Source organism: Dicentrarchus labrax, unplaced genomic scaffold, assembly GCF_905237075.1.
Source record: "Dicentrarchus labrax unplaced genomic scaffold, dlabrax2021, whole genome shotgun sequence".
NCBI classification, from domain to species: domain Eukaryota; kingdom Metazoa; phylum Chordata; class Actinopteri; family Moronidae; genus Dicentrarchus; species Dicentrarchus labrax.
The window spans coordinates 4,151,261-4,174,573 of NW_026136718.1; the positions used below are offsets into that span (position 1 = coordinate 4,151,261).

The 23,313-nt window shown below is 39.6% G+C and overlaps 1 protein-coding gene across 2 annotated transcripts in view; it reads right to left on the reverse strand.

Annotated features, from left to right (window-relative positions):
- Positions 1-4,058: 4,058 nt before the first annotated feature.
- LOC127349852 (carboxyl-terminal PDZ ligand of neuronal nitric oxide synthase protein) overlaps positions 4,059-23,313 on the reverse strand; it is a 170,585-nt gene continuing 151,330 nt past the window's right edge. For both annotated transcript variants that reach the window (XM_051375837.1, XM_051375838.1), the window contains exons 11-13: positions 12,507-12,703; positions 12,140-12,261; positions 4,059-9,310 (exon numbers count right to left, since the gene is read on the reverse strand). In XM_051375837.1, the coding sequence (XP_051231797.1) occupies positions 8,656-9,310; positions 12,140-12,261; positions 12,507-12,703 (974 nt within the window). In that variant the 3' untranslated portion in view covers positions 4,059-8,655. The remainder of the gene's footprint in view (positions 9,311-12,139; positions 12,262-12,506; positions 12,704-23,313) is intronic.

Genomic DNA, 23,313 nt, shown 5'->3' on the forward strand with positions numbered 1-23,313 from the left:
TTTGTCTTTCAAAGAAAGGCACAAGCCGAACATTTCAAACATTTATCCAGTTTTTACTTCTGCGTTCGCCTTGTAGTTTATAGATTTTTCTGACAACACATTTTCCAAAGACCTTTGTAATCCTACCAGTGTATTTATTTTCCTCCCAAAGCACAAATATGTGGATAGATTTTTACCAAATCACAATTTCTTTTGTAATCTTTCCACACACATGCACCCCTAGTGAGAAATCACTACCACACATTGTATTATCTCACTTATAATGTTAACCCTTACCAAAGGAAGACAAGGTAGGATGCATTAATATCATAACCTGTCTTTATATTTGTATTATTAAAGATTAGGTGCCTTATTTGAGGGCTACTATCCCCTATATAACCCAACATCATTAAAGCACTGCTTCCATGGTTAACTTCGCCTTAATATCCCACCACTGTTCTGTTAATGAACGCCTTCCAACCAATCAGAAAGCTGGTATTTACTGATAATATGGCCTACATTATTATGAGGGCACAGTGGAGTTCATGTTTGGCTGTTTTTCTCCTCACTCCTCCAATTTCGTTAATGGTTGATACAAACTCAAAAAGTTTGAGAGCCGCTGATTTACAGCTTGTAGTGGCTTAAGTTGGCGCAGTTCCTTTGAATTACAACACAATTCAATAAACAGAGCTGCTTTCTTTAGCAAAGAGGATGAAGCTCACTCAGGTTAGGTTTGCTGAAGATGCTGGAGGTAATATTTGAATCTATCCATCAATAACCTGCCATTACCTGGAGCTCTCAAGGCTTTGGTACAACTCTTGTTGTGAAACATTTTGTGGCTGTCAGCGGCAGCTTTGGTAATTAGTTTTCGGTATGACTGTGTGGATTACGCCGTTTTGAGGCTTCGTGGTGCTGGGTTGGCACAACAGAGTGCTCTCAAGTTGTCTCTCTCACATACACACACAAACACAGGGCTATAATCTTTCCCCATGCTGATCAATAAACCTGATAAGAACTCCATCCTGCCAGCTGGCAGTGACTAATGCTTCGGCAGACTCCTGAGGGTCGAGTGCTGCCTGTGTATGAGAGAGAGAGAGAGAGAGAGAGAGAGAGAGAGAGAGTGGTACCTGTAGTGGCCACAAATCAAGAGAACTCAAGAGAAATACAAGTCAAGGGGAGATTGAGCTGCCAGTTCTATTTCCATATAAAGCAGTAGCTACATCAATATTCTTTGTACTGTTATATCATCTTTTATGACTTCTTTAGCCTAAAACAATAACAGTAATTCATTTAAAACTGATCGAAACCTTATGACAGCATAGTGCTTTTATAGAGACCATGTATTTGAAAATTGGAATCTCAGATATCAGCGATGTTGAATCCCCAAAAGCAGCATTAAGACCATAGACGTACTAAGAACTAGATATTGGACGCCGAGATGGAGCATGTTCAATCCAGTGAGAATTGCATGCCTGGGGCGCAGCATGGAGAACTGGATACAGCGTTGGAGGCGGGCTCCGTTCAGTCTTAAGCTGCTCAGTGGCGCTTAAAGCCAAAAAAGCCACTTCCTGCTGTAAAGGAATTACCAGGATGAATACATACTGCACAATGCATCTGCATATGGCAGGGGTCTCAATTTATTTTGGGGCCACAGCTGGTATAGTCATCTCATAGGAGGGCCACTTCAGTGTTCAGATACGACAAGAAAGTGCAATATTCAGAACTTTTCCATTAGTAACACCTTGCTTACAGCAGTCTCTATACATTTTTATATCATCATTTTATATCCAGAAGTGGAACACACCATTTTTACCCAAGTAAAAGTACAGATACAACTTCTTTACTCAGGTAAAGGGGCTAAAGTAAAGGCTCTGAAATGTACTCAAAGTATAAAAGTAAAAGGTACTCTCTTGGTTTCTCTGAAGGATGTTTTCTGGCTCTTTCTGTGCAGAGAGCTAACTGAAACTTTACATACACATAGGGTCGAGTCTCCCTCTCTTGTGCGTTACATCTTTTATGTTGTTTTCGTCATGTTATGTCTGTCATGCGTGATAAATGGCTGAACAAGGGAAGGACTATGAAGTTTAATGCAATAGCTGCTGGAACCCAATCCAGAGGGGTACAAGAAGGAATCCATAAAGGTCATCTGCACAGGGAGGCCAGGGGAAGTTTTATCTTTGAGTTCCTTCTTCTTCTGACATTTATCTCTTACCACACTTCCTCATCTGTATTTGCAGCCACACACATGTTCAGCTCACATATCCCATATATGGCTGGCATTTTGAAAGAGAAGCTGGCTGTAATCATTACACTCCTGTTCCCATCTTTTCATCAGTTAGACATTCTCCTCCTCATCTGGTGAATCTGTGTTCCACCTCGGTGAGCAGACTTTACCAATCCTCCGCTCTGTCTGCGCGGCATAAAGCATGTAGAGCACAGTGCTACGGTGCTGGCTGCCTCATCAAATAATAGAATGTATTAAATATACATTGCATGGATCTTACAGCCTCAGAAACAACCTCACACTCAGTATGGAGCCTGTTTTTTAAATTCACAAAGAACATCTAATTATTAATTTTCACTGCGCTCTGAAAACGACTCATTGAAGAGCTCATTTACGGCAGCTTCGTTCTCTCTGAAGGCAGCCTGTCTGATAGCTGTGCTAATTTTCCTCTCATATATCTCGCTGCTTGGTACAAATAACACCATGATACAAACAACAACATAATGTGGAGCATAGATAAGAATGTATTTATGCCTCACAAAGAATCATACAGGGCCAGTCTGAATGTTTTTGGGGACTTGAAAGAGCACTGGGTCTTGTTCTCTCTAAAACAAAAAGGAATACTTGTTCAGTTCTGTGGCAGACTGATGAAAGTGCAAACATATGCAAAAATATATCTTTACAGCACTCACAGATAAATCACTTTTTATTATCTATGGTCACTTAGGGATTCCAACTTTTGAATAAAATCAAATTCACTCAGAAATATGTCAGAAGCTAAAGATGCTCTAACTGCACTTTCAAATAAGGAGACCAGTGACCACCACTGAAATCTGATTGGCCACCTCATTATCCTTCCCTCCTCCACTCCGCACTGTCTTTCAGAGGCTGTGACGGGCTCCATATGAAGACAAATACTTCGTGCCACCCCTGCATAAGTCAGTGCCCCACTTGTACCACCCCAGTCAAAAAAAGTCTTGAAACGCCTCTGAGCGTCAACAAAGGGTTTGCCAAAGTTTCAGTAACTTGTTCTGAAACTGTTGGGTTGGGTTGAGGGGCCTTTGTGGCAAAACTTTTCAGTGCGATGTTTCTGGGGAACACTTCTTTCCACAAATTAGCCGAGAAACTCATACTGGGACATGCAATAAAGAAAGTTGTTTAGTCTGTACAGACTTCATCCCGCCTGTTTACTGCCCCCAACACTTGACGATTCATAATGCATAGAGGCCTAGATTTCTTTGTAATGAATGAATAAATGCATCATGTTTGAATTATTAAACAGTGACATGACCTGCGTGTCTTAGCTGATTGGCTGTTTACACCACTGATGTGGAAGATAAATAAACCGCCTCGACCCGGCAGTCGTCTTCATTGTTGGATTCATCCTCCGTCGTATTCCTGCCGGGCTTTAAGACAGAGCAACAAACACGAGGCCGGCGACACACGCAGACGCCAAGAGGAAGAAGACCAGGATTTCCATGAATTAGTACAAACACAGATTAATTAAACATCAGAGCAGCTTCGACTTCTGAATTCCCGCCACCACCGTCTCCAAAAACAGACGATCTATCAGAGGGAGGACACAGAAGGCCTGTCTATACTCAAGATTGACACAGATTCAGAGGAGAAAAAAAACTTGCTAAAACTGGCTAGGACATCAGCGCCGTCACAACAGGAAGTTTGCTGGCAGGACTGAGTGGGAGGCTGGCTGCCATTGACGCAGGAATGAGACGAAGGAAAGACATAAAAGACAGGATATGCCCAGAATAAACGAGGAGAGGCTTTTTCTACAGAGATAAAAAAAGAAAGTTACCACAATAATCTTAAAAAAGACACAGAGTCACACAACATGGAATAAGGTCACAATTAGGTCTATTTCCAGATAATAAAAAAAGATTACAGTCATTACAGGAGTTATTACATCCCCACTTTAAAAAAAAAAGATACATTCGGAAAATAAAACAAAAAATAGGCTAAATTATACATTTTGATTTTTGTAGCATATTTTCAATAAAAATGAAAGAATTAATTTAAGTTGCAGCAGTTTTCAGATACAATCGAGTCCCAGGTTTGCTTTATCGGTCCGTTTGTGCCTTTTCAAAACTGTGCTGCATTTAGCGTCCTTCATTCATCGTATTTGCTGAAATTATGTCAACTGGCTTTACAAAGACAAAAAGAAAACATGATTCAACAACATTAAAACAGAGAGCAAGATCATTTCTTCTCGTATCAGCTAAATAACACAGATTGCCATAACTAGATTCTATGACTGAATATTAAAATAAATCACGTTCCTTCATTTATTAGAGCAAGAACCAATTTGCATATTCACAGATATTGTAAAAAGAGCGATAGAAAATTTCCATAAAAATGTACACCGCCATTCCTTCATCAGAAAAATACAAAATAAATCTATCTTAGTGGTTTTAAATGAGCCAGGGTAACTGGACAGAGCTGCTCTGTCGCAGATGAAACAAAGCACGTCAGACAGTGTGTCGCCCTCTGAGCATCTTTTTACCTTCCGACTAAATACAAACAGCTGTTTTCAGTCTGATCGAGTGTGTTCTCCGATACCTGGTTCATGCAGGTGTAGAACAATTCATGACTTATCACCTGAATCCTAAAGACAAACCTTAGTGTTGCTTAAAATAGATTTCAGAAGCCAGACAGATGACAATGTGCAACACTTTTCTTTAGTTTTAAGGTCATTAAAAAACAGATTTTGTGCCAATTTTGGTTATTTTCTGTATTTGAGTTTTCTGTATTTGTGTTTCTCTCTTTGCTTTTCAGAGTGGACAGAGCTCAGTTGAATGTTAAACTCATAAATAAAATCCAAGAGTATTTTTTTCCTCTAAACTTTACCCTTGATTGTTGTCAGTCCTTTTTTTTATTACTAGAAATACAAAAGTAATTTGAAACCAGGATTCAGGGGCTTCCAGTTCAATAAATAATAACACAAAAACACAACTGAAGCATCAAAATCATTAAAAATGTTGTTTGTATGTCAATATGATTTGAAAGTCCTGGATTTAATATGTGTGATTGATAAAGTTTTGGTCATATTTTCATTGTTCAAGCTGTGTTCAATGTCATTCATTGTTCAATGCATTTATTTTCAGAACATTTTTCCATTCTTGCTCCCTGATCTTGAAAGGTCAGTTCACCCAAATGTCACTTTTTCGATTTTCCCATTAACGTGCTATCTAGCAATGCAAATTGTTTTGTTTTGGAAACATCCACAGCTGAGACATCTGCCACCCCAATACGCTGGAGATAGTTTGTTTGTGCTGCTCAAAGCGCTGACATTGACATTTGAAAAACTCAACAGCAGCATGTGCCTCCACAAACAAAGTTCCAGGTTTTATTCAGAACTTTAAGTTGAAGATAAGTCTGATTGCAAGATAAAACTAACTGGGTAATTTCATTTGTTTTGTTACAGTTTTAAAATGAATGGGGGATCTTTTAGGGCACTTAGTATGTAAGACAAAGTCAGAGAGACAGACAAAGTCAGAGAGACAGACAAAGTCAGAGAGACAAAGCTTCCTTTCTCTAACAGAGTCCAGCTCCACATTCCACTCATTCTGCTGGGCATGACCTGACCGCAACTACAGCTGTATCTCTGTGTCCGTCTCACTGTATTCTGGGAATTCTTTGCTCTTTTTCGAGGTTCAGGAAATCCCTGCAAGGATACAGTGGTCACTTATAGACGCCGCTTCAGGACCTCACAGAAAAAAACCGTGAATGTTGATGCAGTCGCACAGACAGAAGCTCAGATAATAGTGTTATAAAGTACAGATCTGAACTTTGATTGTGCTGAAACAACCATTACATCCTGTTCCTGATCCTGCTACAGCGACACATGAGGTAAAGCAGACTGAATGAACATACTACTGATCCAACAGCTGGATATCTACTGCTAATGTTAGCTCATCTTTAAGCAGCTGAACACAGCAGATAAGGCTACCACTAACGGTTACTTTCATTATCGTTTCATTTGTCGGTCATTTTCTCAATTAACCGATTAGTTGTTTGGTCCATAAAATGTCAGAAAACGTCCTCAAATGTCTCGTTTTGTCCACAACCCAAAAATATTCAGTTCACTGTCATAGCGGACTAAAGAAACCAGAAAATGTTCACATTTGAGAAGTTGAAATCAGAGTATTTGGAATTTCTTTTTTTAGGGTTACAAATGCAAACTGATTGATTTTTCAATACATTTTAAAAATCACAGATTATTTAACAGATACATATATGAATTATTCGCAATCGTTGAAGCTCTAACACCAGATTCTCTCCGATGAGTCCAAAAAGTCTTAAGATTTACCAAAAGTGTTTTAACTACTTTGACTTTGGTTTTCACTTTTTCATTAGTAGATGAAGTGAAAATAAAGGAGAACAAAAATTCTTCTGCATGAATTATTGCTTCTCTTTTCATACAGACAGCTCAAATCTAAACTTGGGTGGAGATAACCTGTCAGAGCGATTACACAATATGACAAAAACAACCTGTCTGACTGAGCCGCTAATTTGTGTCTTTGGTCTGTCACTTAATGATCTGCTTGAATAAAATACACCTCTTTCATCTCTTTCTGTTGACAGCTCATTATCTTGCCTCTCTTTTGCTCCAAAATAACTTTTCACTAGCCCGCCCTCCACATGCCGCCCAGCTATCCATCGAGACTCTCTGTCAGGGTTTTTCGGGGGGAAATAAGATTCCACTTTCAGGTTCATCCAGTTCAAATTTTGTCATCGATGGAAGCCATTCTCATCACGCAGGTAATGCATGTATGTAAATAATCTGAATCTGCTCCCATAAATAATTATTTTTTTTTGAATTAGTATAACAAATGAACTTTTTCACATGGATTTTAATTCCCAGCATTATGTTTCTTGCTGCCAGAGGGCACTGTTTCACTCTGAACTGAAACCGAACTGGTGGAGACAGTTCAGGTTATGCTTCCAGCAATAGGAAGTGAACAGAAAAATGGGTGGCAAAACCAAGATTGCTGCTGGAGTCACAAAAAGTGCCCAGAGATCTTTAGATTCCAGTTTACACCTGGATTTTCATATTGATATACACAATCTTTTCATCCAGTTTTTTTTAAGTATTCAGAAATATGAATAAATAAATCCCAGATTTCTCTTCTCTTTAAAAAAAAAAATCAAAACAGAATCTACCTATTGATTGGGATTTTGATAAATACCCCTACTGGCTGAGAGCTTTCAATAGTCACTTTCAGGGCCACAATCTGTGCCAAAGGCCAGCGTAGGAGAGAGCAACTTCTAAACCTCCTACTGGACCAAAAAGGAGTCAGAAATAATTGAATATGGATGACGCTGAGGGTCAAAAGGTTTCCAGTCCTGGTCAAACTCCGACAGAAACTGCTGCTTGACATTTTGTACCAAATGAACTGAAAGTGAACTCCCCCGAGACCCTTCCTTCTCTAACACATTCACATTCGTTCAGCCTCTTCCTCTCGTTTCCTTCAACTCCTCCCGAGTCTGCATTCAGTTCTCCAGATTTACTACAAATATGATTCCACTGCTAAAACTTAGTTATTCTAATTATACTGGATGTAAATGATGTCGCTGTATAACTCATATTAGTCGCAGTTAGTAATTGGCTTCACTGTAGCAGCGTTTGTATGACATGGACTAAAAATGTCAAAAAGGGTTTTTGAAATTAACGGCTTGATAATATAATAACTTAATACTGATTAGTACAACCCAAACTTTTATAGAAAAACAAATGAAGTAATAATGTTTTTTTCTTTTTCAGGAAACAGTCATATCACTTTGGAGTTGTTTTACGCCTGCCAGAAATTCATTAACAGGATTTTACATTTTCAGCCCATTTAAAGGGATATTTCATTCCATTAATTACATTCATTATTACATTATCTGGCATTATTGCATTCCTAAAGCAGACATGACACGTTCTTAGAGCTAAAACATGATGACTACACTGTGATAAAATTATATTCTTCAATAGTTATGTGTTCTGTATTTGAAATGTTACATTTGAAAAAAAGATCCTCTGCATTATATATATAATAATGAACCCTCACCTCTAAGCCATATTCTCTCTTGCTGCTTATTCATTATCTAGTGCTGGTCAGCCTTGTGTTCATATCACTAGGAAGAAGCTGGCAGTGTCATTAGCTGGGCCAGGTTGTATCACCGTGACCTTTAAACTCATCTAAAAAGTTTCTAAAAAGGTAAAAAGCATCAGATCCGGCCCCTGTCCTGGCTCCTGGAAGCACTTGTTCCCTTTTCCTCAAGCAAACCCTGGAGCAGGGCGAGTTATATAATTAAAAGTGGCAGTGAATATTTGATCTGCAGTTCTTATTGAAGTCTGTTTGATTTACCTCTTGAGCATCTGCAGTCGGAATTAGAAGAAAGAGTTCCAAACTTTTTGAGACATATTAAACTGGTGATCCCGGCTGTGCTGGTTACTCAAACGACAGCAGGTCTGGGTGGGGCTCCGAGTCTTCAGGACTCACTCCGGTGCCTTTACTGTAGGGGGCGCCGTTCCCCATGAGAACCTCCTCGCCCAGGCTGATGCGACAGGGAGTTTTCCCTGAGCAGGGGGTGGAGGCCAGCCGGGAGTCTGACACCTTCTGCCAGACGTCGGAGGGCTTAGCTCTGGGCTCCAGCTGCGGGGGGTCTTTGTTGATGAGGTCTGGCACAGAGAGCTGGAGCTGGGACTGATGTTCCTCCTCGCCTCCTTCAGTGCTCCCGTTTTCCACAGCATCTTCTTCTCCTTCTATCGCTCTATCAACCTTGCCGTTGCTTCCCGTCGTCTCCAAATCAGCAGCAGCTTTCTCCTCTGCTGGGTCCAGTGACAACGGGATCTCTTCTGACCCCTCCTCCTCCTTCTCGCCCTGCTGCTGCTCCTCATTGATCCTCAGCTCCTCCTTGGCGATGAGGGGTGTCTTGTCAGGAGAGGAGATGACGGTGGAAGACTCGGCAGTGTCCGGAGAGGAGACCACGGGGTCAGACGAGATCATCATGTCTTGGGTGGTCTTCAGCGCCCGAGGGAGGCGCTTCTTTCCTGATGGGGGTGGCGGGTCGAGCCGCGGGAAGGAGTCGAAGGAGGAGATGTGGCTGGAAGAGAGGAGAGAAGGGAAGGAGGAGAGAGCAAAAATTATTACAAAATTATAATTTATATTTATTATACACTTTAAGTGTTTTAAGTCTTTCAAACACTGTTGCCAGGTGACGGCCTTGTTCTGTTTTCAAGAATATATAATTTATTTTCTACATTTTTCTACGTGTCGTACAAGAAAACAGGTTGACAATAGGAGTAATTAAGAAAAGAAATACCTTTGGTTTTTATAAGAACATTAATAAAGTAACAAACTGGTGAGCTTTAGAAAGTATCCACTTCCAAAGTCATTAATTAAACTGCAGGAGGTTTGCAACACACGCAGTGTCTTCTTCACGAAAGAAACTAAACCCTAAAAAGGGAAAAATAAAAATCTTTTCTATTTTCCAGCAACACAGAATATAAACCATGTGTTTACACTGGTGAAAACTGTCAGAAACAGTTGAGATTTTAGGAAGAAGTGTTAAGCTGAAATGCACAATATGAATGAGATACAACAAATTAGAAACAGCTGATGCACTGTGTATTGATGAACTGTGTAAAATATAGATCGAATTAGAATTGTGGCCAAACCATTAGAAGGTGCAGGGTACAGCAAATCTAATGGCTGCTCATTGTGCACTAAAACTGTATAAAAACATACTTATTTCTCAGGTTGCTCCCTACAGTGACAGAAAATTACCATGGTAACCCACGGTGATAAGAAAGAACGTATTATTACCGCTGCATGACTGTTCACTGGAGCTGATAGGGATACAAACAAATAGTTCAATATGCACTGCTGTGCTGTATGAGAAAATAAAGAGGCCAAACATATTTTTGTTATCAGGGGATGGAAAACCTTGTATGTTCAGCAGGGTGTGTATGTCTTCTTCTCAGATGATTCGATATGTATCTGGATACACAGTCCATGGTCCAGTAGAAAAACAATACTGGTAAAGGTGTAATGATGTATTAATTTTCAAGCTGTTTTGAGTCAACTGCATTTGAATTGAAGATTTTTAGTAAAAGTTATACTTAACTTAATTTATTATTTCCTCAACTTTCATTTCAAATACCCCAGAAATGTCTTCTGACACACCCAGAGTAGTAAACACATAACCTGGTTTGTTACACAGAACCATCTTAAGCTGTCATTACGACTTGGTATGTGATTGGATGAACCAATGGTGTTTCACTGTCTATCACTGGCAAACCAATCAGATAAAACAAACATAATGTAGTCAAGCTACTACTGAAGTTAGTGAGGAGAAGAGCAAAAACATATTTGCCATCAAGAAAAGCCTTCAGTGCCGTTCTTTCCCCTTCTTTCAATGAAGAAATACTCTCCTGTTCTGATATAACTGATACCAGCAGCATCCATGCTAACCTCTTTAGCAGCCACCATTGTTGTCTTCAAGCAAACAGCCAGTTCTCAAACACTTTGTCACACTTTGCGTTAAATCACAGCCATAGCTTATGTCATAGCCTCCAGTAGATCCTCACAAGATGCTGATTGGTCCGTAAGCACTGTGTTCAGACACAAGCGCCGAGCTCGAAGCCTGGAAAGATGGATTCTCGCATGATCTTACGAATCCAGCTGCCTCGCAGGTTTAGTGGATGATACACGACTAACTCGGTCAGTCAGTTTTTTCTACAACATGCTGCTGGCTGGGTATGTTTACCTCAGTTCCTGCTGTATTGGTGCATGTTCTTACAGGAACAACACAGCACAAGGCTTCAGGGACAGTTTTGCCTTCAACCAGGAGAAGTTAGGAACATGGTTTGTGGTGATGTCAGCAAATTCATGGCACTGCTGCGTCAGGCAGCGTTATGGCTTCTTGTGTATCGATGTAGACTTTTTAGACAACATCATTAACTGTGCAAATACTCGAATAAATCAACAGAAAATGAGAGATGCTCCTGAATGCCCTGGGGTCGAGTCCACTGAACATTTTATCTCAGGCATCTCGGTTTAAACATCAGGGAGTCCATCAGTTGTTATGTTAAAAAAAAAATCTAAGCTCCACCCATCCGGATCAGTTGGTGGTACGGCAAAATCTTTACAAATCACTGATAAATTTAGCTAAATCTATTCACAGTCCAGTAAATTGAGACAAATGGGAGCAGAGCTGCTAAAAAATGACTTCTGCTTGACTGATCTTCAGTTGAAGAGACAACAGATCAATGCTTGTGGAACAAATCCCCAAATACAGACACACAGAAACAACCTGGCTGGAAAGCATGAGTGAATGTATGTTAGCAGGTAATGAATACACAATTAGAAGCCATTTCCATTTTGACTGGATGAGAAGCTGAAAAGTTCAGTCTTATTACATTTCACATGTCTCACAGGCGCCTTTGATGTGTCATTATTAATTTAAAACCACATTTCACAGGAAAAGTCTTAAATCATTCACCTTTCCTGAAATTACAGGGACAGACACACTCAGACTGGGTAATTTAATATTTTTTTTTTACCTACAATAAGATAATGTCTTTCAGTAGTTTTATCATTAAATTGAATGTGTGGCCCTGGAAAGTTTTGCGATTTCTACATATTCATCCACAAAATGAATACAAGAAATGACTTGTTTAATCAGAGAGGTCAAAAGTAAACCAAACTGCCTGAGTTAGTGTGTGGGATTAAACCAACCAGCAACCTTTGAGACACAAATCTGAAAATTCATTTAGGAGAATAAAGGTTTAATTCATAATGATTTGGGGTTCAGGATTAATATACAAATTCCAATAAAAATGAAGACAGGTTAAATTTAGACTCACCATGTAAAAGTACTTTCTTCACAACACAAATAGCAGGAAATATAGGCGTGTGTGGGTTTTTGTACCTGTTTGCAGTGGTCTGGTTGAGTTGGTCCATACTCCACACAGCACCGACATTCTTGTTAACCTCAGTGACCCCAATGTCCCCAATGTGGCTGGGCTCCTTTCTTCTTAACAAGTCATTGACCTGAAAGAAAGAAAGAAAGAAAGAAAGAAAGAAAGAAAGAAAGAAAGACAGAAAGAAAAAGATAAGAAATATGAAACAAAGAGGAAAGAAAGACAAAAAGAAAGAAAGGTATTTTTGAATTAAATTACTCCACTGATGCAACAATAAAATAATGAAACTGACTCTATGACCCAAATATTCACAGTTAAGGGAACCTGCAGGTGTGGTGTGGACCTGCAGAACTTAATGCTTTGTGCTGTGCTAACCTTTGCGCCGACAGCTTTGCCCAGATTAATGGCATTCTTAAGCCTCTGTTGGCCTCCGGAGGATGGAGAGTCGATGGAGCTGGACCCCAGGTTAGGATTAGCTGACGCTGGGGAGCGTCGGGCCGAGGTCTGGCCTGGCCTGGAGATCTGTGGACTTTGCTGCTGGGCAATGGAGTTCTCAAACATACTTTGATCGACTGGAATAAAGAAAGAAGACAGGGGAAAGAAAAGGTGAATACACAGCAGGATTTAGCAGAAGATGTGTATCTGCTTTTAACAGCACATGCTGCAAAGCTGCAGACCCTTCAAGCTGAGGATGAGATGCACAAACTGAGTTCTTGAAGGGAAGTAAAAGGAATACTCCACCGAAGATTGCATGAATGCTGTTGATTAATGTTTGCACTTTGGGCCTCAATTGAATTACCATTATAACTGCTGCCAATCCAAGCTGAATAAAACTACTACTCGCCACAAACAAGCATCTGGTGGAGTATACCTTTAAGTGACCATGTTCCTCTCCTGTGTCGCTCTGCAGCTTTGAACACAACATGCATGACCACAGCAAGGTATTTCATGGGAATGCGTGCAACACGAGGGCCAGATGGCAGTGTAGTTTTATTGTATGTACTGATCTTGGAATAACATTTAAATCAAAACTGAACACATGCAAATAAACAGCAATAACACTAATGGAAATGAAGAGGGAACTGACCAAAATACAGGCTCAGAAACAGCAAAACATGAAAGGGGAGCTCTGGTGGTTGTCAATCCACTTAAGACAGAAGATCTTACCTCTTGGAGAGAAATGTTTCTCGGAAGGCATTTAATGAGAAAGAAGTATCAGATTTCAGATCATTTTACCTCTAAAGACGCAGATCAATGAACTGATCCTGCTCAAACACAAAAATGTTGCTGATTCATGTCTTCTACAAGAAGACAAGTCAGAGGAGGTAATGGGTAAGAGTGCAGCCTGGAGATGCATACACATATCCCGAAGGTATAGTATCTCGGCCAGATAAATGGAGAGAAAATATCACCATTTGGAATCAGTTGGAGCATCAAACTTGGTAACCTTGACTTCCCTTTGCACACAAAAGCCTTTTTCACTTACTCAGCCAATCAAGAGATCTACAAGAGCACATTAGCCAGAGGCCAGAGGAAATGTCGTCCAATATTATGAATCAACATGATACTGAGGGCGTTTAGAGTAACTTCAAGGAGACAGGGATATAAGAACAGAGAGAAAGGTATACATTTACTTAACAGCATAAAGCACTTATTCATAGGAGTCATCAAATCACAAAGCAATCGCCACAGCAGGGAGGTGTAAAGTGGAACCACAGAGGACCTTGCAATGAATGGAATTATATAGTAGATCCTGTGCAGGTAGCCACATTCAAACCTGTTCTGCTCTCTGTTTGAGTGTATTTTAAGCAGCAACAAGGAACTTTTAGTTTTTGTTGATGCTGGCGGCCCCTGTGGACAAAAGCGGTAGAGTTTCTACTGCTTTGTTTCAATGATGTCAGGGGAAATCCGACTGGATACGACTGAATCTGACCCAGAGGGCATTAAGAAGAAGATGAATGTGGTGTTATTAGGCTACTGAAAAATAGCACAACATTGGTGTGGACCTAAGATGAAATACAGTCCAGAAGTCCCGTTAGAATAAGTGTAAGTTTGAAGATCTCATTGGAGAATTTCATACCCTTAGCTTACAAAGCTCATTGAGAGGACAGTATAAATTCTATGTAAATAGCTTCTTGCCCATTTATTACAATGATATAAAAGGCACTTAATTGCCTGAGGCTTTGCTCAATGTTCTGCCTGTTGGCCAAGGTCATTCAGGGTGTACTGACGGTACATCAAGGTCATTGAGTGATCTCAGGATCAATAGTGACACATTGCACAGGCTATAAAACATCCTTATTGATCCTATCAGACAACGAAGCCACGTATCCCTCCCACTTTAACTCCTAATGGAGAGGTAATGGATGGACTTTGAAATGTAGTAAGCCCCTTGAAGGGCTCCATGAAGGACACTAGAAAGGGAAGATGTTAGTGCACAATGCCTAACAATGCGCTCTGGAAAATGTATGTCTAATTAAAAACATTTAATGTTTTGCAGCTTTTCTCTCAACTTGTCTTCTAGAAGCTCATACTGCTGAAAAGGTGAAACCCGCTGTTTGGAAATGTGCCCAGGTGTCTCAGTCTGGCTCATTTACACACAGATGTGATTTATCATCACTATTTATGACCATTTCTCCGCTGGACTGTCCCTGAGCCAGCTCTGAAACTCTCTGCTGTTATGTTTCCTGTATACTCTAAACGAATGCAAATTCTGTGATTTCTCAAAGGCTGTCAAATAAAGTGCTGTGTGCAAATGCCAGTATACCCACAGTGATTAGAGGTCAGTTTGTCCCCACCAAAGTGAGTTACAGTAAAGGAGATGAGGTTGGAAATATACCATTAGTGAAATCCATGAAAACAATAATGATTTAGATATGGCATTTTGCCTTCATTTGATACTAATGATATAGACATGTTATGGCAGGGAGAGAGGGAGAGAGAGAGAGAGAGAGAGAGAGAGAGAGAGAGAGAGAGAGAGAGAGAGAGAGACGGAGATAATATGTGACTAAGGTCCCTGGCTAAAGTAAAACTGGGGATATTATAGATTATAAGATTATGTGGGAGCCAGATATTGGGCAGCTGGTGGTATCAATTTTTATAGTAACAAAAAAAAAGCATGGAAAAATGTACCCTAATTTTAAGTATGTGCGGAGATCTTTGATTATTAAGTGACTGCTTTCATTAAATACAAATGTTCTCAAAATCAAATCTAAAAATGCTACATTTCGTTTTACATTGTGTGCTTTCTATCTAGATATTCAGCTTGCTGTATGCAGGAACTGGCAGACCCTTGTGCATTCAGGGAAGTCTGACTACATAGGATCATCACCAACGTACATGAAGTAGCAGAAAAACAGCTGGGGAAATTTTAAACACAACAAAACAAGGCTATTGAAGGCCATTCAAGAATTATGTACAGTTTAACACAACAGGCACTAGATGTTATCCTATAGGAACTTGACGATCAAGAAGGGTTTGGGTGTATAAATATTGTCTCATTAAGGAAATGAAGAATGAGTTTGTTGTCCCTACGGGGGTGCTTACGGGTTACGTCACGGACATACAGTGTTCCAAGAAAGCCTTGCTGCAACCGTTGGTGTATCTCCATAGGAAAACAATGTCTAACGCCAGCGCTAAATGGTGGAAATAAAGACAGAGGGCTAAATGTAAAATGCTGTCTAAGGCTACATGTGAATCACACAACTGATAACATGATATTGTAATATAAATAAAACACTCAGCACAGCGCACACTGTATTGTACAAGGGCCAATGGCCGAGTGCTTTCATTTGGAACACTCACTGTTCATATTCGCAGCTTTACTCCTTTGAATGGTGCCCTTTTTAAATCAATTTCTTCCTCCTCCAAATCTCACCACCATGCAGCACTCACAGAAATGTTAGATGGAAGGGAACCATGTGCAGCTAAAGCTTTTCAGTCTATCACAATGCCTGGTGAACACCATTCTTTCTCTCTTTCTGTGAGCCGCTTGTCTCTAGAGAAAATGTTATTTCAATACCCACACATTGAAAGATCTGACGTTAGCGAGTCCTGTGTCCTCCTGACAGGATGCTCATTCACTGCTGTTTAACAGACACTTTGTTCGATTTGTCACTTCCTTTGCTGAGATTTCCCAGCAGCGTCTGTACCTCACAGCGGAGAATTTCATTTGGGCAAACATTTAATCTATGTCCTCCCAATTAGAGGAGATGGGACCGTCCTCTGTGCTGCAGCCCCACTGTGATTTAAGCTGATGAAACAGGTGGATTTCTTCTACAAATCTTACTTACTGAAGCATTAAAATTAGAGAATTGTAATATTTCAGTGAAGTCTGTTCTAAATCAAGCAGTGCGTTGTATATTTCAGCTGAAACTGTCTAACATTTGGTTTTAAACTAAGCATAGTTTTAATGAAAGGTCGTTAGAAGAAGAAGCAGTCTGTCAGGCACACTGTTTGTAAGTCCACAAATACCAACATGCATATTAAAATCAGAGCGCAGTGTTCAAGGACACGGTTGCACCACAACAAAAACCAGAGCAGCAACTCATAACTAACAAAAAAGGACAAAACAAGGTTTGGAATTTGGTGAAATGTCTACAGTTCAAAAAACAAGAAATAAAGTAATTAAAGCATGTGAAATAAAAAATAGCAACTTTGTAATGCTACGGATTTTGCACAACTTGTATCATTTTTGACAAATCAATCGACTGCACACCCCCAACCCAAGAAACACGTTGTCATGGAGACAAGTGAGTTATAGCTGTCGGCTATCATTTTAGCTTATTTTGGCAAAATATAACACCAATAAAAGCGTGCCGAGTTATCTTCTAGCAATATGTTTGCAATGTACCTGGATGCACTGTCAATGTATCATTGGATTACTTTGATATTAAAGGAAACGTAAGTTCTGCAGTTAAAGGGAACATCTTTTTCCTATGATTTCTGAGTGGGTTTATGGACGATAATTCGTAATGTTCATAAGTTTTGAGTGAGTGATTTATAACTCTGAGAAGAAGTGGCTTATAATTGCCTCCATGAGCTGCGAGACACAGACACTGCAGCAGTGTTGATAAGGGGATCACATCAGCAGGTCAACTACAGTAAGTACCTTCCTGTTGTTTTCAGAACAGCAGCACCCGCCCCTTTCACATCCTGCAGTATCTCTGTCTCACGTCTCTTCTTCCACACTGCCCCTTCTTCATCAGAGTGAATATAAGAGTTTAAGAGACTTTCACTACTGCATTCTGTTTGTTTAGCTCTGGAGGATTGTGTAACACTGGCAGATTAATGTATGTGTTAATTACCAACACGCCTGAAGGATTCCATCTGTAATAATGATCGTTCATTAATGCTGAAAGGAGGATTTCTCTCTGTCTTTCTTCAGGAGCTTCTGTGAGTTAACAGCATTAGTCAAACAACAGACAGATTAGAAACAATACAGAACTGGGAAGGCTATTTCCAGTTGTAATCCAATGTGTAACCCCCCCCATACTCTCAGGTGATTTGTGGTTAAATTTCAGTAATTTCATCACATGTAATCCGTCTCTTCTGCACCCTGCAGAACAGAAACAGAGCAGTAAAGAGACATTTATTGGGCACAAAATAAAGTGGTCAACAAAACTTCAGCAGAGAGCTCTCACTCCCACTCATGTACCAGCAGCAGGTGGCCCGGCTGAATCAACTGAAGAGATAACGCAATCTTCTGCAACACTAATGAAATGATAGTCTACCCTAAAAGGAAAATTCATGCTAATCCTACAGTATAATTATGGTTTAATCTACAAACCCTGTGTGTTACAACAAGTCTTATCACAAAAGCACAACATGAGAGTCCAGACAACATCAATGACAGTGAACCGATCAGGTTATTTTGTGCTTTAAAGTATAAAGAGACCAAACTAGTCTGGGTGTATTAGAGTGGATGCTCTGAGACTGTTTTTAAGCTTTGAGTGAACATCAATACGTCAATGAAATAAATATAGTAGCAGTAGAACGAAATACAGGAACTGAGATTTAGTGTGGATTTCTCCGGAACGAAGCTTTCATATATATATATATATATATGTTATATACGATATTAGGAAATATGTTTGGGTTTTTGGACTAGTGGTCAAAGAGAGTGAGCAATGTGACAACTTTCTGCAGACATTTTTTGAACTGTGCGTACATGATTGTTTAAGAATTAGAAAAGATAACTTATAGTTGACTGCAGTCAATTTGGTCATAATACTGTAAGAGTTGACTGCTTTTTGTTTGTCATGGACAAAGTAGGAACTGGTTTAATAAAACAGTTTTACAGGGATCTGCCTCTGTGACAGGCATGCTGACCTTTCGACAAGAGCAAAAAACTACTCTAAAGGGGAACTAATATCTCTTTCAGGACAGACATTTGTTATTTCAGCATTAAACTGGATATTATCCACAGCTACTTCCACTGTAAAACTAATTTAATGTATCTACATACTGTATTTATGGTACCATGTTTAATTACTTACAGGGCTGTCAGCTTTATAGTAGTTATAAACCATATCTGGTGTTTAATCAAGGTGTGATTACTGACATACATCAACACCTCCACTCCTCACACCTTGATTACAGACTTTTGCTCCACAATAAATTTTAATTTTCACTGCAGGGTCATTTTCCACTGACATCCTCTATTTTAATAAGGAATAATGATGAATCATGATACAATTATAATTATAGTTTTCATGTGGAACTCGTAATTGGTCAAATCAGCTCTCAGTGTTCCTCCCAGGGAGCGCCTCTGTGACTTCGCCTCGGCAGCCAGCGTGAGGTTGTAATTAGCTCGGCTTGGCTTTGGCGTCACCGTTCAAAGTGCCAAAATCTTAGCTTTGTTCTTAGCTGAGGGTAACCCACTTCTGTCACCGAGATGCAGCACACACACACACTGAGCCAGACTCTCACACACACACACACACACACACACACACACACACACACACACACACACACACTCCGACTTCCCTTCAGTGATATGTAGAGTATAGGTAAGTATGTTTTTGAACAATTCTCACAGACAAATATAAGATTAATGGAGCACGATATGTAGCAAAGTACTGGAAACGAACCCAGGCTGCTGTGGCAAGGACCCAGTCCATGTACACTGCTGTTACGCCAGGATTTCTGAAATTTGTTGAGACCTTCCAGCAGTTTTTAAAAATTCTCTCAAGAAATCAATTAGTCTGATATTGACCTCCAACATTATAGTCATAAATCTGTGAATGGAGTGAAATAATTTCAGGAATTTACAATGCAAGCACTGGAGCTTTTACGAGCTCAACCATCAAACATGGAACTCAATCTGCTGATGAGGTGGACCTTGAGTTGAGATTGTTTTGTCATCATCAACATGGCTGAAGTCCTAGAGGAAAGTCTGAATATCTACAGTTCGAAGGAAACATGGGCAATGAGGACGGTTGAAAGCTCCGGAGTAAGAGCACCTTGAGTTGAGATTGCTTGTCAACTGCAAGTCAGTTTTTAAGAAAGAAAGAAAGAAACAATTATTTCCAAGAAATTCTTGAAACCTGGGAAACTGCACTCAGAACAAACTGCCCCCCATTGGCAGAACTTTACCCGGTTTCATGAAAAACAAGTTTTGAGGAGTCCCTAGGAAACTAAAGACAACATTTTTCCTCCTGCAAGATGTCTAAAACAGTTTAACCTCTAGTCGAGCGGACAGTTCTGCTTTCTGTCTGCAAAACAGTGACAGAAAATGGAGACCAATGCTGAAGACATTATGATTCTGTTGCTTATCTGCCAAAGTAATAAAAAAAAACTGCAACAACAAATACAAATTAAATCTGACTATTATGGTGATAATTAGATTTGTGCAGTTTTTTAATCCAATTTTCACCTCGTCTTTTCTCCTGTAATCGCTAAACTGATTGAGCCTTGCATGTTGACCAGAGAAGAGTAATGATGTACTGGTGCAACAGATCAGAGCTAAGCTGCATCAGAGCGAGACGCTGTGAGGGCAGAATATGTGAGAGACGAGTGCCGGGCTGAGAGAATGAGTGACCTGAAACACACTCACTTGAAGACACAAACACACTAATCCTCAAGCCAGACAGGGTCATTATCACTGATGTATTAAATTAGAGCTCCTCACTTGCCTACATTAAGATGTGCATGCGTGTCTTGATGTGTGTGTGCGAGAGGAAAATTGTCGTCTGAGGTTTGAAAGGAGGGAAGAAAAATACCTCCCGCTCACTCAAACACACACACATAGTCGCACAGACGAGAGGTAGAGCTGCTCATCAATTTTTTAACCTGGATTCATTATAACATGAATGATTAAAGTTGGTGGGCTCTGGTGGGGGTCTGTCTCAGACTGATGAGAGACCGTATGCAGGACCAGATTAATGGAAAAAGTTTCTTATTCATCTAGCTGACTCGGTGCCTTTCACATCACCACTGTTTCTCTGCTTTTAGTCATTATCTACTTGAAAAGTGGGCCCCATCAGGATTTCACTTCCAATTTTATGGTAGACCAGATGTATCATTCATGACTTTGTGTATACAGAAAGAAACTAAAAACTCCTAATATTGAAGATATATTTACGAGTGTGGTTATCTGTTTCTAGGTATTTCCGAAGGGTTGGTCTGGAGGTACGAGAATACAAAAAACTGAAAAGACACATAAATTATGCATTTGTATCTTATCAAGAGCATATTTTACATTTATTACATTCATTATTTATTCATAATATGTTTTGAAGAATGTGTTTTGAACAAATATCATATCTAACCAATAAAATACATTGACACTGCCTTTTGAAACAACTCATCTGACCATTACAGAAATTATTTATATGAGCCTTTCTTGATCCTTAAGATTCGCATCAGTATCAAATTTTGATACTATGTATGGCTGCCATTCTATTTTGCTATAGACATTAAATATGTACACCCATTAGTTACCTCAACAGATAATAGCTTGCATCGTCAGTGGCAGTCGAGTCCGCCATTCCTGCATTGGATACGCGGCAGTTCAAGCATAGCTACAGCAGTTTAATGAAACATAACATTTGCAATGTACAGAGATACACAAGTATCTCGTCTTCTTCTGTACAGTATTTCTGATAAAAGTAGCAGCTCAGTGAGTTTCCAAACTTTTGGACTGGTATTTTCAAAATGTTCTAAGGGTTGCGGCCAGTAACCAAAGGTGTTGCAGAATTTACCAGAACTAAAAACCTAAGGATCTTAGAGCTGGAATGGTTTGTCAATGAATTGATGAGTTGATCATCAAGAATTAATCTACATCTGTTTCATGATCAAATAATAATTTGAGTCACTTTTCAAGGAAAAACACCAACCACTGCAATGTGAGGATTTGCAGCTTTCATTTTTCTGATATGGACAATAGAAGATCCCCTTACACTTATAGACAATTTTGACTATTTTTTGACACTTAACAGATAAATAATTAATTGAGAAGATAACTGGAAGATGATCCTATCATGAAAATAATAAAGGATAAAGGATTAAAGTCTAGTTAAATTAGGCAAATCATCAAGGTTATGGAAAGATTGTGAGTGGTCACGATTGAAAGAAAGAAAGAAACACACTTTGTATGCCCAACCAACCACTTCCTGAAGAGGTTTTGCAGGGCTTTAACAGAGAATTTCACACTACTTCCACCTTTGCTTCTGAGAGACAACAGCCATTATTCACTCGACCAAAAGAGGTTGCTTGTCAGGAGGATGTCTCAATTTAAAACTATGCCTCCATTATTCTGTTTTTTTCCATCTGCTTGGATTATAGAAAAAGTAAAATCAATCAAACATGAATTAAAAAAACATAATCAACAGACATTTTGATAAATCCAACACATTTTGAAATGAAGATATATCAGATATATATATATATTTCCTACATGATTGTTCAGTTGTTTTAATTAGTTAAATTATCTTCACTGCTCTCTGTCTCCATCTTATCTACAGTCCATTCTCCAGCCTAGTGTCCCCCTAGGACATCATTTAAGTTCTATCTAATCTAATAAGCCAAATATGCTTTTTCTCCTGCACTCAGTAGTGCATCAAGAGAAACCGACAGCACAGCAGTAAACTCTGAACTCCGCAGATGACTGAGGCTCCATCTACAAAGCTGACCTCTCTTCCTCTTGTGTCACAGCCGATCTGCCCTCCTCCTCTTAAACACGGTCTACCTAATCGTAAACAGAGCAGGGCAGCAAACTTTGAATTCCATCTCCAAAAACATCAGTCAGCATCTATCTTGTCGTGACAAGCTGAGGCTCCCGATCTGACCCCCAGTCTCAGGGGAAAACAGAAGCCCCATTAACAAAACCGACCTGTGTTCTCCTCCTCTTCTTCTACCTTTTCCTCCTCTACCTCAAGTAACCTTTTCACTACAACTCTGTTTTTCCCTCTGGGCTTGTTTTATTGGCAGGAACAGCATTTAGGCGACATGGCACCGAGACTGTCGAGTGAAACTAATACTAATGAAACTTTGAAACAAGACTCTGAATGTGCAAAGCTAAAACTCTCCATCACAACTAATAGTAATGATTCTCTGTTATAGAATTTAGACCATGCAATGGATAATCCCACATAATCTCTTCTGAATCCAATACGGATTACATTTTTTGTAAACAGGACGGAGACGTAAAATGAGGTGAGCTGAGCTGCCCTGACTGTTCAATAGAAGAGCAATTACTGCCTCAGTCTCAGCCTTTTGCCTTCAAATTATCTTTAGGGCACCTCAGACAGAAACACAGACAGAGAGACAGACAGTACTTATTTTTGGAAAATTTGGTATTTAATGTGTTACATGTCGCAGTCTAGGAATAATGTGATGAGTAATGAGTGACCAGCCAAGTCAAGCATGCAGCTTTGGCATTTAATGCTCATAATGTGAGAAAATATTTGAAAACACAAACCCATTAAGTAACAGTTCATGTAGGTTGATGTTGATGTAAAGGTACCCTGTAGAGTTTTTGTAAAACTATTTCACACCAAATTTCATTGTGTATCTGTTTCTTCCCTATAAAACATTTGCAAAGCCAATTTTTGTAAGAAAATAAAACCTACATAGTTTACGTCTGTGTTTGCTTGCCAGCCCTCTTCTTGCCTTTGTTGGCACACTGCTCCATTTCTTGGCAGAATGTCAAGCGGCAGTGTATCATGCTTGTGTACGT